Here is a 15,960-nt window from a genome sequence, read left to right on the forward strand (position 1 = left end):
ACAGTATGGTACTGACACAAAAACAGAAAGATAAATCAATGGAACAGAGTAGAAAGCTCAGAGATAAACCCATGCACATATGGTCACCTTATCTTTGATAAAGGAGACAGGAATGTACAGTGGAGAAAGGACAGCCTCTTCACTACGTGGTCCTGGGAAAACTGGACAGGTACATGTAAAAGTATGAGATTAGATCACTCCCTAACACCATACACAAAAATAAGCTCAAAATGGATTAAGGACCTAAATGTAAGGCCAGAAACTATGAAACTCTTAGAGGAAAACATAGGCAGAACACTCTATGACATAAATCACAGCAAGATCCTTTCTGACCCACCTCCTAGAGAAATGGAAATAAAAACAAAAATAAACAAATGTGATCTAATGAAACTTCAAAGCCCTTGCACAGGAAAGGAAACCATAAACCACACCAAAAGACAACTCTCAGAATGGGAGAAAATATTTGCAAATGAAGCAACTGACAAAGGATTAATTTCCAAAATTTACAAGCAGCTCATGCAGCTCAATAACAAAAAAACAAAAAACCCAATCCAAAAATGGGCAGAAGACCTAAATAGACATTTCTCCAAAGAAGATATACAGACTGCCAACAAACACTTGAAAGAATGCTCAACATCATTAATCATTAGAGAAATGCAAATCAAAACTACAATGAGATATCATCTCACACCAGTCAGAATGGCCATCATCAAAAAATCTAGAAACAATAAATGCTGGAGAGGGTGCGGAAAAAAGGGAACACTCTTGCACTGCCAGTGGGAATGTGAATTGGTACAGCCACTTTGTAGAACAGTATGGAGGTTCCTTAAAAAACTACAAATAGTACTTCCATATGACCCAGCAATCCCACTACTGGGCATATACCCTGAGAAAACCATAATTCAAAAGGAGTCATGTACCAAAATGTTCATTGCAGCTCTATTTACAATAGCCCGGAGATGGAAACAACCTAAGTGCCCATCATTGGATGAATGGATAAAGAAGATGTGGCACATATATACAATGGAATATTACTCAGCCATAAAAAGAAACGAAATTGAGCTATTTGTAATGAGGTGGATAGACCTAGAGTCTGTCATACAGAGTGAAGTAAGTCAGAAAGAGAAAGACAAGTACCGTATGCTAACACATATATATGGAATTTAAGGGAAAAAAATGTCATGAAGAACCTAGGGGTAAGACAGGAATAAAGACACAGACCTACTAGAGAACAGACTTGAGGATACGGAGAGGGGGAAGGGTGAGCTGTGACAAAGCGAGAGAGAGGCATGAACATATATACACTACCAAACGTAAGGTAGATAGCTAGTGGGAAGCAGCCGCATAGCACAAGATCAGCTCGGTGCTTTGTGACAGCCTGGAGGGCGGGATAGGGAGGGTGGGAGGGAGGGAGGGAGGGAGACACAAGAGGGAAGAGATATGGGAACATATGTATAACTGATTCACTTTGTTATAAAGCAGAAACTAACATACCATTGTAAAGCAATTATACCCCAATAAAGATGTTAAAAAAAAAATTGAATAATGTACTATCCACTCTTTTTTGTCAGTTTATTTCATTCCTCCTAATTATTCTGAGAGGGCTGGATGTACTAATTCTTGTTAAATATGAGTATATCACAGTTTGTTTATCCATTCATTGATTAATGGACATTTGGGTTGTTTTCAGCTCTATTATTACAAATAAAGTTTTATGAACTTTATATGAACTATATGAATAAAGCTATGAACACTCATGTACAAAAAAAAAAGCACATCAAATACTGAGGGATAAATCTAATAAAGATGTGTAAGATGTCAACATAAAAATTATAAAACTGCAGAGAGCATTTAAAGAAGCCCTAAATTAAAGGAAGCCTAAATTTACTTTCAGAATATAGTGGCCCAATCATAAAATGAAGACGAATATTTAAAGAACTATATGTGAGATCTCCAAAGAGATAAAGAATAAGATCTACTTTTAAAAAAGAAATTACAAACATAGCTGTGAACCAAATTAATTTTTGTTCTTATGCCATAAATGACCATATGTAAATAATTTCAATAATAATAGTATGGTTTATAATAATGAGGTACATATATCACATGTAATCCTGTAAACCCTATATTCTTGGTAATAGATATAAGTAATATAATTTTGGTATCCACATATTACCTTACAGCCAGCAGGCCCAGGAGTAGGAAAAACTTCTTTCTGAACCAGGAAGAGAGACTGAGGAACAGAAGAACCAAATGCACTTTTCTTTTGTTTCTTCAAGCAGGTATTGCTAAAGTTGTCAATTAAAGTATTGTTTTGGATATTATAAAACCCAGGACCTAGAATTATGAAGAATATCATATGTAAGAAACACTTTTAATTCTTTTAAACTGAGTAACTTTATTATTTATTTTACTTTATTTATTGAATGAAAGATCCTTTAACTTCTATAGTGCTTTATCATTTTCAAAAGTTTTACACACATGATTTCATATAATCCCAAAATAACCCTTTTACTTTTCCCTGCCCTTGTATTTCTCCTCCCCGCTTCCCTCTCCTCCCTGGTAACCACTAGCTTGTTCTCTATATCTCTGAGTCTGCTTCTTTTTGTTTATTCACTAGTTTGTTGTATTTTGTAGATTCCATATATAAGTGATATCACACAATTTGTCTTTCTCTGTTTGACTTATTTCACTTATCAAAATACCCTCAAAGTCCATCCATATTGATGCAAATGACAAAATTTCATTGTCTTTTATGGCTGAGTAGTATTCCATTGTATATATACACCATATCTTATTTATAAACTGAGTAACTATAAATGAAGTAATTTTTTAGAAAGAATTCTCATGTATTGCTGGCAGGAACGCAAAGTGCTTTGCCATTCTGAAAAACAATTTGTCAAATTCTTATAAAGTTAAACATATACTTACCATATGACCCAGAAATCCTACTCCTAGTTATTTCCGCAAGAGAAATAAAAACAACCCAAATGTCCATTAGCTGGTGAACAGATAAACAAAATGTGCTACACCCAAACAATGGAATAATACTCAATAATAAAAAGAAAAAATAAATGCAACAACATGAATGAACCTCAAAAACATCATGCTAAGTGAAAGATGACAAACACAAAATCCTAAATAATGTGTAATTCCATTTATATAAAATTCCAGAAAATGCAAAATCATAGAAACACTGACAGTTACTTAGGGCCAAGAGTGGGGGTAGAGATTAACTGCAGAAGGTCATGAGGAACTTTTTTTTTTTTGAAACCTAGATGACCTTGGGTATGGTGATGACATTTTATTTTATTTTTTTTTAATAAATTTATTATTTTTATTTTTATTTTTGGCTGCGTTCAGTCTTTGCTGCCACTTGCGGGCTTTCTCTAGTTGTGGCGAGTGGGAGCTACTCTTGGTTGCGGTACATGGGCTTCTCATTGCAGTGGCTTCTCCTGCTGCAGAGCACAGGCTCTAGGCGTGGGGGCTTCAGTAGTTGTGGCATGCAGGCTCAGTAGTTGTGGCTCATGGGCTCTAGAGCACAGGCTCAGTAGTTGTGGCACAAGGGCTTAGCTGCTCCGCGGCATGTGGAATATTCCCGGACCAGGGCTCAAACCCACATCCCCTGCATTGGCAGGTGGATTCTTTACCACTGCACCACCAGGGAAGTCCTGAGAGAACGTTTTAAGAATGATGGAAGTGTTCTAAAACTTGATTAAATAGTGGTGATTATCTGACTATGTACATTTACCAACACTCATCAAAATGTACACTTAAAATTATTTTTATTGTGTAAATTATATTCAGTAAAGAAGGAAGGAAGGGAGGGAGGGAGAGAGGGAGGGAGGAGGGCAGGAGGGAAATTCTTGATGCCAAAAAGTACTGAAATCTTGATGTAACGAAATTAAAAATCAATTTGGAACAGAAAAAAATCAGCTATCACCCAATCTTCCTATCATAGTATTTAGTTGTTTTAATATTTGCCTTTTACCCTTTAGTGTACATTTATAACCAGGAATATTTTCTACAGTGACAATCGGAGTGAATAACATGTCTTTTTATTCATTCAAAATAATACAAACAACTTTCTTTGCCATTGATAAAAGTTTTTATCAAGACATTCAAATATTTGAAACAAATATTTATATATGTTTTATAGTTCAGTATTTTCAAGAAATCAGTTCCAGTGAGCAGCAATATTCATAAAATGCAATATCAAATACTTGAAAGAACACCTGATTTGGCTGTACTCATGTTATCTGGAATCTACTAAATTAGATCTGCAACTAAATAGGTATGAACCATCACTTAAATCTCATTTGTTTTTCTGGGCTTCAAGTTCCTGTCTGCAGATAATAGGAATTGACTAGATCAGTGCTACTCAAAATGTGATCTGTGAACTGCTGCCCGTCCAAGAACAATCTACAATAAAAGGAGCTTACAACTAAATGTAAATTGACTCACTAAACGTTTTATAACTAGTCTTTCTCCATGAAGGAAGCATTGTGTGGATTTACATTCTGGTGCAATCTCCTTTCTCACTGCAGGCAGGTAACAAACAAGTGGGCATGAGGCTAGATGATACTTTAGGTTCCTTCTGGTTTAAAAGTGATCAAGTCATTCTACACAGTCAAATCCTCTGTACTCGTGATACATGTAAGGTTTTTCTCAAAGAAGCTGCCCACAAATTCTTCTCAGTTTTTCAAATATTCTAGTTCTAAAGTCTATTCCCCAGAAGTCTGTCATCCCAACTCTCAGAAAACCTAAATGCCAATAATACATCTTATTTCTGACGTCTTCCAACATTCCTCCACTGATAATGCTTGGGAAAAATATAAACAGAGAGCATAATGAAAACTATTTGGGCCACCATTTAAGGGACTTAAAATACAAATATCTTAGATTTGCCTCTCTTCTGGCATGAGAGGACAACAATAACATTGTGACAAGTGAGCTTAAGTACTTAAATATAGGGACCTCAAGGTGTGTGCATTTCAGGTACTACCTTGTTAAGGTTCTGATTTGAAAAGCCACCCTGATCATTATAATTCACTTACATTAGAGGTTTTTTATGTGCATTTTCCAGTTATTAAGTGTAGCAATGCCCAGGAACCCCAGAGTTAGACAGCTTAGGATGCCTACGAACAGTAACCTGCCACAGCTCTGAGCCATATATTAGGTGGTTGAATCTGTTCTATGACTGATTTGTGAGTCTAAGTCATTACTGTACACTAATATCTACATGGGAAAAAGGAAACACAAGAAGGCCATTCTCACTAATTCTTAAAATATGTAAGATCAGGATTAGATTTTAGAGGTCATCATAATTAAACTTTATCCTTTAAAAATAAAATAACCTTTGGGGAATTTATAAAACTTTATTTGTGATACATTAGACCATCAAATTGAAAACAAGGCCCAAACTTAAGGCAGTTGGGTCACTGAATAAATTGATATTTTGAAATAATTTGTATTTCAGATTCATGATAAACACTACTGAGCTAGGCTCATCTGGGGTAGTGCCTAGCACCTATATAAGACCTCTCCAGAATGGCAGTCTTAAACTAGTCAGATTTCTATCTAGAAGCTCAGGCCTCCAAAATCAATTGTTTCTATAGGCCCAGGTATATGCTGTTAAGCTTATGACTTTGCCTGAGAAGTGCTAGAATATCACTTCCACTGCATGCTATTGGAGAAGAAAGCCACCAGACTAGCCAAGATTGAAGATGTAGAAGAATAATACTCAACCTCTCAATGGCATAAATAGTAAATAATTTCATACCATGAGTACAGCATTACTATAAGGAAAAATTACCATGTCAAAACTTGGAGCAATGGTTTGGGATCAGGCAATGGGCCAGAAGCTGAAACAACTCAAGACTTAGAGAAATGGCCTTGAGGAGACAGTTGGTAATGGCTTAAAGAGAGTGATAAAAATGTTATGGAGGTTGGAGAAAAGATAATTTGTATACTGTAATGGCAGAAATTTTGGCAAAACTAATACTTGGAATAGTGAAGAAAACACCTAATAAAATAGTGGATTCTAGCTCAGGAAATGTCTAGGTTAAATATCAAAAGTGCCAACTAGTTGCTTTTAGCTGTGTGTGAGAAGGTATAGTTAGAAAGAGCTAAGCTAAAACTGCTCAGTTTTCAAGCAGAATTTATAGGAAATAAAATGAAACCAATATTTTCTGAGTTTGAAAGTAAAATTGTTTTTCATCCCCAGTCTCTCCACACAGCAAAAAGCTCTTAAAGCAAGAAACGCCCCGAGACCAAATCCGGGGTTTAGCTGGAAGACCTTTGTTAAGACCTCAAAAAGATTTAAGATGGTATCTCATAGAATCTCTCAGTTACAGAAAAGAACACCTAGGAATTTTAAGGCCATATGTCATAGACCCTCTAAGCTAAAACAATAGTGCAATAGTGCTCCTAAGAATCTAAGAGTACAGAAACACAGCAACACTAAACTAAAGGTTTTTCTAAGAAGTACATGTGAGCTTGGCTTTTGTCCAGTGTATTTGATTATAAATTAAAATAATAAACCTACAAAGTTTTAATAAGGAATGAACCAATCTGGAATGAAACAAACAACAACAGTACAAAATGAAAAGTGGCTCATAGATCCCGGATCTCCCTGGGCAGGAAGCAGGTTGAGAAAGCTGAAAACACAGCCTGTTTCTTATAGAAGAGGAAGGATGTTTCAAAGGATGAAACCAAGAGCCTAGAAGGTAAAACAAAGCACCACAGGAAATCTTACTCCCAGGGAGCCCAACTGAGCCCTAACTAAGAAAATGGCAACATATGCCACCTTGGACTTCAGAATTGCTATAGGCCTGTGACTTCTATTGTCATTGAGCAGGACCCCATGGGGCCTTCTCAGGACAGATACCCTCACCCAATGCCCTCTGCCTGTCTCTTATCTGTAGAAAACTAGCCTCCTAGGCCCTCCACAAGTTCCAAAGAATAAATTTAATCAGAGAAGGGAGAAAATGCAGAAATAAAGGAAAATAGTCAAGCAAGACAAAATAATAATACTTTAGCCATTAAACAAAGTCAAGCACTTTTAGTTCCTCCTCAAAGGCTATAGATAACATTCTAAGCCATGTCCTTTGAGCTGTTTTGCAGATACTGAAACCTCCACCAGGTGGAAGAAGTTAACTGTATGCTGCCCACAAACAGGTAGACCCCAGAGCGGCTGGAAACAGAAGGTTGATCATGTTGACTCCCGATTACCTCACAACTAACCCATCAGAAGAATGTCCATGAGCTGATCACGCACCCCACAATTCCCCTCCCTCACCCTGTCTTTAAAAACCTTTCCCTGAAAGCCACTGGGGAGTTTGGGCCTTTTGAGCACTAGCTACCTGGACTCCTTGCTTGGTGCCCTGCAGTAAATGCTGCACTTTTCTTCACCACAACACTGTGTCAGTAGATTGGCTTTACTGGACACAGGCAAGTGGACCCAAGTTTGATTTAGTAATATTGTGGGCCTCCAGTTTTCTCTCTTTTTTGGATAGGAGTTTCTAGTATTATTATCCTCTCTCTCTCCCACCACTATGTGTTGAATATATGGGGGAGATAACTTGTATCTGTAGTTCACAGCTCTTCTGATAGAGAAGAGAGATATACAAGATGATCTGAAGGACCACACCCAAGAATCCCCACCTGCACCTACACCTGACTTAGATAACAAGATCCTGGTCTTTAAGATTATACCATACTTGCCTGAGACTTTGGAGGCCTTGAGAAGACATGTAGGAAAAATGAAAATATTTTGTAGCCAGAGGGTAATCTATAGCAGATTAAAGATGGCCACAAATTCCTTGCTACCCCTGTCATTGAAAGATGAAGTTTCATGTCCTTCTTTTCAATATAGGCTACCCTGTGCCACTTGATTGACTAACAGAAAGTGAGGTCCTGGAATTTCTGAGGGTAGGTCATAAGAAGCCTTGCAGCTTCCTGCCAGGTCTCATGGAGCCCTGAGCTACCATGTGAAAAGACCAACTACCCTGGGGTAGCAATGCTTGAGCTATGCATGCACTCTGAATAACAGTCCCATCTGAACTCTGCCTTTTAGCAGTCCCACAGATTAATGGGATATGATGGAAAAAGTCTGTTTTTTTAAGCCACTGAGTTTGTTATACATCAGCAATGTGTTAGTCATTATATGTTATTTTTGTGTTATAGTTTTAGATTATCCACTGTATACTAGAATACCCACTGAGAATACTAGTACATGTGATTGGACATCTCCAAAATAAAATTTTAACAAAACTGAATATCGTAAGTTATATTACTGGCAGTGACCACACAATTTACCTATATGTTCACCTACCAAGGGAAAATTAGGAAATTTATTGAAAAAAGGAAAACAATTGAAAATTACAACTAAGAGATGTGACAAGTTAAATTAAAATCTTACTAAAACTGTACATTATTTTTATCTGTGTTTAGTGTAGAGTCAATGCTTAAAAAAATGTTGACTTAAAATGACAACACCACCCATAGAACAGAAAATTGTACTTTCCTCCCTACTTTCTTGTGCAACCATTTGAAGAATATTAAGTTGCATAAAGCTAAAGAGTAGATACATATGAATTCATTGCTAACCTGGAATTTTCTCTGTCCTAGAGTCTTGTGTGAATTGAGCAGCACTTTGACCAAATGAGGTATTTTTCAGTCCTGGTGTTTTCTTCAAGGGCTTGAAAGCAGTTCGAGATTCATTATATGCACCAGGAGCTGGGGTGATTGATTTCATAGGGAAAAACCTCTAGTGAAGAACAAGAAAACATGCCAGTAAGAAACTATGGTACGTTTTGATATTTTGTGAGTTAAAAGCTGCTTTCTTAGTAATATAACATCTGGAGTTTATTTCTTAATGGAGTGAAGAAAATGTAGATGAGTAAAGATATCTATCAAAACATAAAATATATACTTTTAGAAAAATCATCTATATATTAATACAGTAATGCATTATGTACTTCGCTAAGCCAGAAAGATTTTTCAAAGGAAATCATCTCAATATGAGATTCAGATGATAGTGTGTGGACAATCTTCACATTTAAAATATCCTGCAAGATAATAAAGAAAAACTACATGATCTAACATGGTTTCTTCTATGTAATAAAATTACACAAATTGACAAAGTCCCTCAACATATATATTCAATTAACTCAACGATACCATTAGCTACCTTAAGAAAAAAATCTTAGATTCAAGTGGTATATAAATCCACTTTAACTTAAAGTTATGATTTTATAAACTTATAATAAGCTTACTTATTATAAATTTATATTTGACTGATATTAAATATACATGTATCTATATGTAAATTATGAAATCTTATGAAATATAGCATTGAATAATCTATTTTTTAAACTTTTTTATTTAGAATTAATTTAAAATTTGGAACATTCAAATTTATGAATAAAAATAATGCAGAAAATACCTGTGCAATGATTACCCAGATGCACCTGCTAACATGTTATGCCATTCACTGTTTTCATTTGCCCACTCTATTTCTGTCTTTCTCTCTGTATGTCCATTCCTCCCTCTCTCTGTCTCCCTACACACACACACATACACACACACACACACACAACACGCATATAGAACCATTTAATGGAAAGTTATGTGTGTTGTGGCCCTTTACCCCTAAATACTTTAGTGTGTATTTATTAAAAATAGGGATATTTTCTTACATGTATTTTCTTAAATGTATCAATGATATGACTTTTATCTAATGTACCATTCATATTCCAAATGTCAGTTGATCTAATTATAATTCTATTGCATTTTTCCCCTATAATACATAACCGAGACTAGGCTCAGATATTGCTTTTAGCCTCCTTTCATGTAGGAACATTTCCAAAGCCTTCTTAAATACTATTTTATTATTTAAATGCTGAGTCAATGTTTTTAAATGGTAATACTCAACCCTGGCTGCATATAGAATTACTTGAGGAGTTAAAAAAAGTATTGGTGCCTGGGTCCTATTCTGGACCAGTTGAATCAATCTCTGGGAGAGAGGAAAGAAAGCAACTGCGTATCAGAATGTATTAAAATTTCCCCAAATATTCTAATATGCAGCAAGAGTTGAGAACCATTATTATAAAGGAAATCTTATGTTTTAAAAATTAATAGTTGAAGACATAAGAAAATTCAATGCATTTAAATAAAATACCAGACAACTCCTTAAGTCAAGACTAAAATAAGTATCCCAATAACATAACATGTCTTTAATCCTATAAATCAAAAATTGTGTTCCAAGTCTACCTTGTTAATTTCATTATTGCTTTTTCAATCATAATCATTAATAAATCTATTCATATTCAGCTAAACACTAACACTACCCCTAGCAGGCAGTCCTGTTGGTTTTAACTCCTCCATATCTTTCACCCCAGAACCATGATTCTTCTCTTCATGGTCCTCTTAGCAAAATTGATATCATATTCTTTTTCATTTCTGAAAATATATTTAAAAGATTATAATTGGTGCTAAGTAATGTCACATTAGGACTGTATATCAGATGAACAGGAATAGCATAAAAACTGAGAGTTCTAGTTGTAAAAATGGTGTTTTTAAAATCAAGGGCACACACACGATATCCCATTCCCTCACATCCATTCTGTGTAGTACCTTAAGTACTATCAAGTTGCTCAAGGCAGAAACCTGATGTTCATTCCTGATTCTTCCTAGTCCCTCACCACAACATCTAACCCATTAAAAAGTCATGTTAACTGTGTCTCCAAAATATACCTGCAATCTATCTATTTGTCTCCAAGGAGTTGCCTCTTAAGTACAATGAAACTAAAGTAGCCCGCTGTAGTCATCTGAAGGTTAATAACCTTCCCAAGTTAAATAAGATAATCTGAGTTTTACATAGTACAATTGGTTAAATATCACAACGACTTGATCTGGCCACTGTGACATAAAGGTTTGCTAGTATTATAATGTTCTTGCCTTAGGAATATCTTAGATACCTTCAAGTCCCCTCAATATAGACCTTGGAGAACAGGATTCCTGTGAAATAGACTCTCATATCACTAATAAAGGCCCCAGTGGCAGTTTTAGATATAATTTACAGCTAGGCTCCAGAGAGCCTTCAGAACCTTCTTCAAAAGATATGAATGTCCTCATAGATTACACGTCAACACTTCACATATTCATTAGTATATTTTAAAACCCAGACTAAAATCTCTTATAAGCTAAACTGAACTTCCACATAAGCAAATTTGCTTAGTAGACAACGTTTAATAAATAATTTCAATTTGAAGATTCATCTCTGCATATTATTGTTAATAGTGTAATCTTAAGTCATTTCCTTTTACCCACATTTCTGGCAAAATGATTTGCCCAGGCTGCATCTGTTCCTAATTTGCTTAAATACCACTTTTCTTTTTATAATCTCCCTAACACCACTGGATTTGTTGCTGGCATTGCATTATACCTATTATACACTAAATATGAAATAACTGTAGAACATTACCCGGGATTGAGAAAGAAAAGCAGGTGATGCATGATTTACGTTTGATGACATAGTTTCATTCTTCTGAAATTGACTTTTAATGTCATATTTTCCTTGCCCTGGTACTCCCTAAATTACAGAAAGAAAAAAATACATACTCTTAAGAAAGCATCTATAGCGCCTAAGGGAACAATTGGCTAAATATCTGAACAAAAGCTACAGCGCTTTTAAGTGATATTACCAAAGCACTTCATTAAAAAGCAAGCCAGAACAAACTTCTTAAGAGCAACGGCAACAACAACAACAAAAAAAAAAAAAAAAAGGAAATTTTCCTTAGCAAAGCCTCCCAGGAACCCGAAAACACACTACTTGAAACTTTGCTGCCCCCTACTGATAGAGCTCAGAAAAAAATTATCTAGTTCTTCATGTGATTTAGACACTACAATGAATAAAAGTAGTTTCTATATTTCTCCCATTTAACTTTAGACAACCAGCTCATCTCTAAAAAATATTTTACTGTCTTCTCAAATTTCTGTTAATCAGTAGACTGCTTTGTTTCCAACAAATAAGCTTTAGGATATATTTTATTTTAACTACAAATATTAGATGTAAGACATTAAGCTTTTAACTAGATATTTTATAACAGATAAAAATTAATTCAGTAAACATTGGGATTGGGTTTTAATTATCTTGCTAATAAAATGTAAATATATATATAGAAGTACTATTTAGTCATCATCAAATATTTTAACTACCTTGATAAAGTACCTTTCATAGTATAAAAAAGATAAATTTAAATCTTCTGCTTCATATAATATCTCCCCTACTTTTCTATAGTTGAAAGAATTATTCCTTAATTTATGAATTAAATACCTGGCTTATAACTTGGATGTATAATGAAATTCTATCAGCAAATCCTATCAACTATATCATAACAATATAGGCAAATCCAACCATGTCGCTCCACCTCCACAAATACTCTGATCCAAGCCACGATCTCTTACCCGGATTACTGTGAAATCTTCCTAACTGCCTCCCTTGCTTCCACCATTGCCCATTTCAGTCTGTTTCCAACACAGAAACTAGTGATGGATCCAGATAAAACCCTTGGTCAGACTGTACCACTCCCCTTCTCAAACCCATCCAATGGCTTCCAATCTCACTTCTGGCAAAAAACCAAGGTCCTTAATATGAAATGAATTTCACCCCCAGACACACTATTACCACTCTAACCACCTATCCTACTACTCTCTCCACTCATTCACTCTGTTTCCTAAAAAGATCAGTCATATATCCACCTCAAAACCTTTGCACTTACCATTCTCTTTGCTTGGAATGTTCTCCTAGATAGATCCAGGGCTCACTCTTTCAATTCAGTCAGTTCACTACTCAACGTTACCTTCTCAATGAGTCATTTCCAGGCCACCCAACATAAAATTTCACTGCCTCCCCCAAACAATTCCTGTCCCCTCTCCTACCTATTTTTCAACCTTATTGTTTTTTACTATCCAAAATATGATTTCCTGCAATGTTATAAGCTCCAAGAGGGCAGTTGTTTTTTTGTTTTGTTTTGTTTTGTTGGCTGCTCTATCTTTAGAGTATAGAAGAGTAGCTGGGGCATAGTAGGTGCTCAGTAAATACTTGTCAGAAGAATGGATGAATGCATGCATTGTATTTTCACTGACCATACAACGATTTTAGAGATACGTTCCTCTGGGAACTAATGTGCCCCCAAATAAGAGCATTATCCATTTCTAATTATAGTAAAATACCTATAATTATAATAAAAAATAATAATTTGAACAATTCTTTAGGAGAAATTCTTATACAGAAATACCTCTTCCTATAAATAAATTATATTCTAAAAATTTATGCAAAGTCCATGCTATGTTGTCTCAAATGAACAAATTTACACAATTATTTGATAGCTGATAGAAAAGATTCACTTTGGTCATGCATGTAAGATTGTTTTTTATCTATGAACTTGTAGATAGTTACATTTAGAAGAAAAGAAACTTCTGCATAACTCTGTGTTTATATAAACCTATGAAATATGTATCAAATACAGAAATACGGATATTCAAATACATGATGGTAATCTGTTTTCTTGAACTTTTCAGATATGCTATATCTATCTTCTCTCTGTATAGGAAGGCATGATAAACAATTATTAGCTACTGACAAACAGGGACTACTTTCCTACTGTTTTCAACAGTTGTCTAAGTGGTCATTACTATGGAGCATAGGGAAAAGACTAAGTGTGAATAATGAGATAAGTGAATATACTTAGTCTTGAGAACTATTTTGCATAAAAGACGAAATGAAATCTTGACCCCTTCAGTGAACACTTCCTATTCCTTTTCTTCTGTTTTTCCATAGTTCCTAATATTACTGAACTTTGCTTCATTATATAAGATAGAGCAGTAAAATCAGGTCCTTACTTCTAAAAATTTAGACTTAGGATTTAATAAGCCAATTAAAAATAAGCTCCAGGGCTTCCCTGGTGGTGCAGTGGTTGAGAGTCCGCCTGCCGATGCAGGGGACACGGGTTCCTGCCCCGGTCTGGGAAGATCGCACATGCTGCGGAGCGGCTGGGCCCGTGAGCCATGGCCGCTGAGCCTACGCGTCCGGCGGAGCCTGTGCTCCGCAACGGGAGAGGCCACAACAGTGAGAGGCCCGCATACTGCAAAAAAAAAAATAATAATAATAATAATAATAAGCTCCAAAATAGGATTGTGAGACACTGACCACTGAAAGGCAGGTCTCTGTTTATGACAATATAAAGAAGCTAAAAAGACTTTACAAAGACCAAACCCGAGGCACAGGCTGAAAATGCCGTAATATTTATCCTGCTTTTCCATTGTGATCAACAAAACACCTGCATTGATACCAACCTATTAAGTACATGGCCTCCCGGTGTCTCATCTGAGATATGGTGAATTAGAATCTTGTTGGGCCCAGGAATCTGCATTTTGACCAAGCCTCATAGAAGATTCTCATGCACAATAAAGAAACACACTTCAGCCAAAAAGGGGTCACCGCTACAGCTTTTTTTGCTAAGCACATCCATTTTAAGGCATAAGGCCCAGATCTTGAAAGTATCCCGCCTTGGGAACAGAAGTTAAAGATTACTGAGGCATGTTGTTTATGGCATTTTTTCATGTGCAAGCTAATAAAAATGGGCCTGTCTTTAAAAACTAGGGTATAATCATTCATTTGATCAGATGGTGTGCAGGAATTAAAAGCTTCTTGGCTAATGCTGATGTGCAGTCAGGACTGAGGCCCTAAAACAGTTTAAAACTCACACTGCTGGGCCTCATCCAGGTACAGTCACTTTCCACCGGTTCCGTAACTGCCATTTTTCCCTAGAGTTTGAGTCCCCTTCACATCAGTAAGGACAATAGTGATACCAGGCTGCCAGGTATTTCTTTCAGCTCACGTTCTATCATTTAAATTCTGTAATCACATTTTTAATTCTCAAATTATCTTTCTTATTCTCTAAATCTTCTTTATTCACACGTGCATTATCCTCCATGTTTCTGTGGATATAATTTTAATTATTTATAATTTTGTTCTATTATCTGTTTCCTTCAAGTTTCATTGATGTTGCCTTTTTGTTTGTTTGTTTTTGTGTTTCACATTGGAGGGTTTCCTCAAATGTCTGTCTGGTGAGCCCTTGCTCTTCATTCAGACGTAAGAGTGAGTCCCTAAAAATATCTGATTGAAAATTTCACAATAGAATAGATGTGACCTGAGGAACTTCCCTGGTGGTCCAGTGGTTAAGACTTTGCCTTCCACTGCAGGGGGTCCGTGTTCGATCTCTGATCAGGGAGCTAAGATCCCATATGCCTTGCAGCCAAAACACCAGAACATAAAAACAGAAGCAATATTGTAAGAAATTCAGTAAAGACTTTTAAAATGGTCCACATCAAAAAAAAAAATCTTAAAAAAAAGAACAGAAGTAACTTGAAATCTATTGTACTTAATTATGTTGTGATAGAATCACAACTCAGCCTTTGTATTAGCAGGCCCCCAAAGGTCAGTCTTTTCTCAAGTCTGGCTGACAATTTAGGTGAGTGGGAAATCTGCCTAGAACTTTCTCCCCATTCTGTATATAAGCTTTTACTTAAACTCGCCATTTCGTTCCTGCCTTTACTTTTAATTACGAAAAATTAAAAACAAAAAATAATGGAGAGAATAGTACAAGAAATTTCCACATACACATCACCCAAGGTCAACAATCCTCAACTCGCATCCATATATGTTTTCTAATCCTCATAGAAGATTCTCATGCACAATAAAGAAACACAGCCTCCCCAATTCTCCCAGCCTCCCCAGTTCTCCCAGCCTCCCCAATTCTCCCAGCCTCCCCAGTTCTCACTCTAATGATGCAGAGGCAAGTCTAAACTACCACATAATTTCATCAATGAGTACTTCGGGATGTATCTCTAAAAAATAAGGGACCCTTAACATAACCACAAAACCATTTTTCT

General features: G+C 35.9%; 1 protein-coding gene across 1 annotated transcript in view; it reads right to left on the minus strand.

Annotated features, from left to right (window-relative positions):
* The window catches only part of STPG2 (sperm tail PG-rich repeat containing 2), a gene marked incomplete at its 3' end in the record, with an annotated part of 294,294 nt that overhangs the window by 187,323 nt on the left and 91,011 nt on the right, over positions 1 to 15,960 (minus strand). Inside the window, 2 exon segments of the mRNA XM_065878286.1 lie at positions 2,170 to 2,337; positions 8,611 to 8,770. Coding sequence (XP_065734358.1) covers positions 2,170 to 2,337; positions 8,611 to 8,770 — 328 coding nt within the window.

This window comes from Phocoena phocoena, chromosome 5 (genome assembly GCF_963924675.1).
Source record: "Phocoena phocoena chromosome 5, mPhoPho1.1, whole genome shotgun sequence".
NCBI classification, from domain to species: Eukaryota; Metazoa; Chordata; class Mammalia; order Artiodactyla; family Phocoenidae; genus Phocoena; species Phocoena phocoena.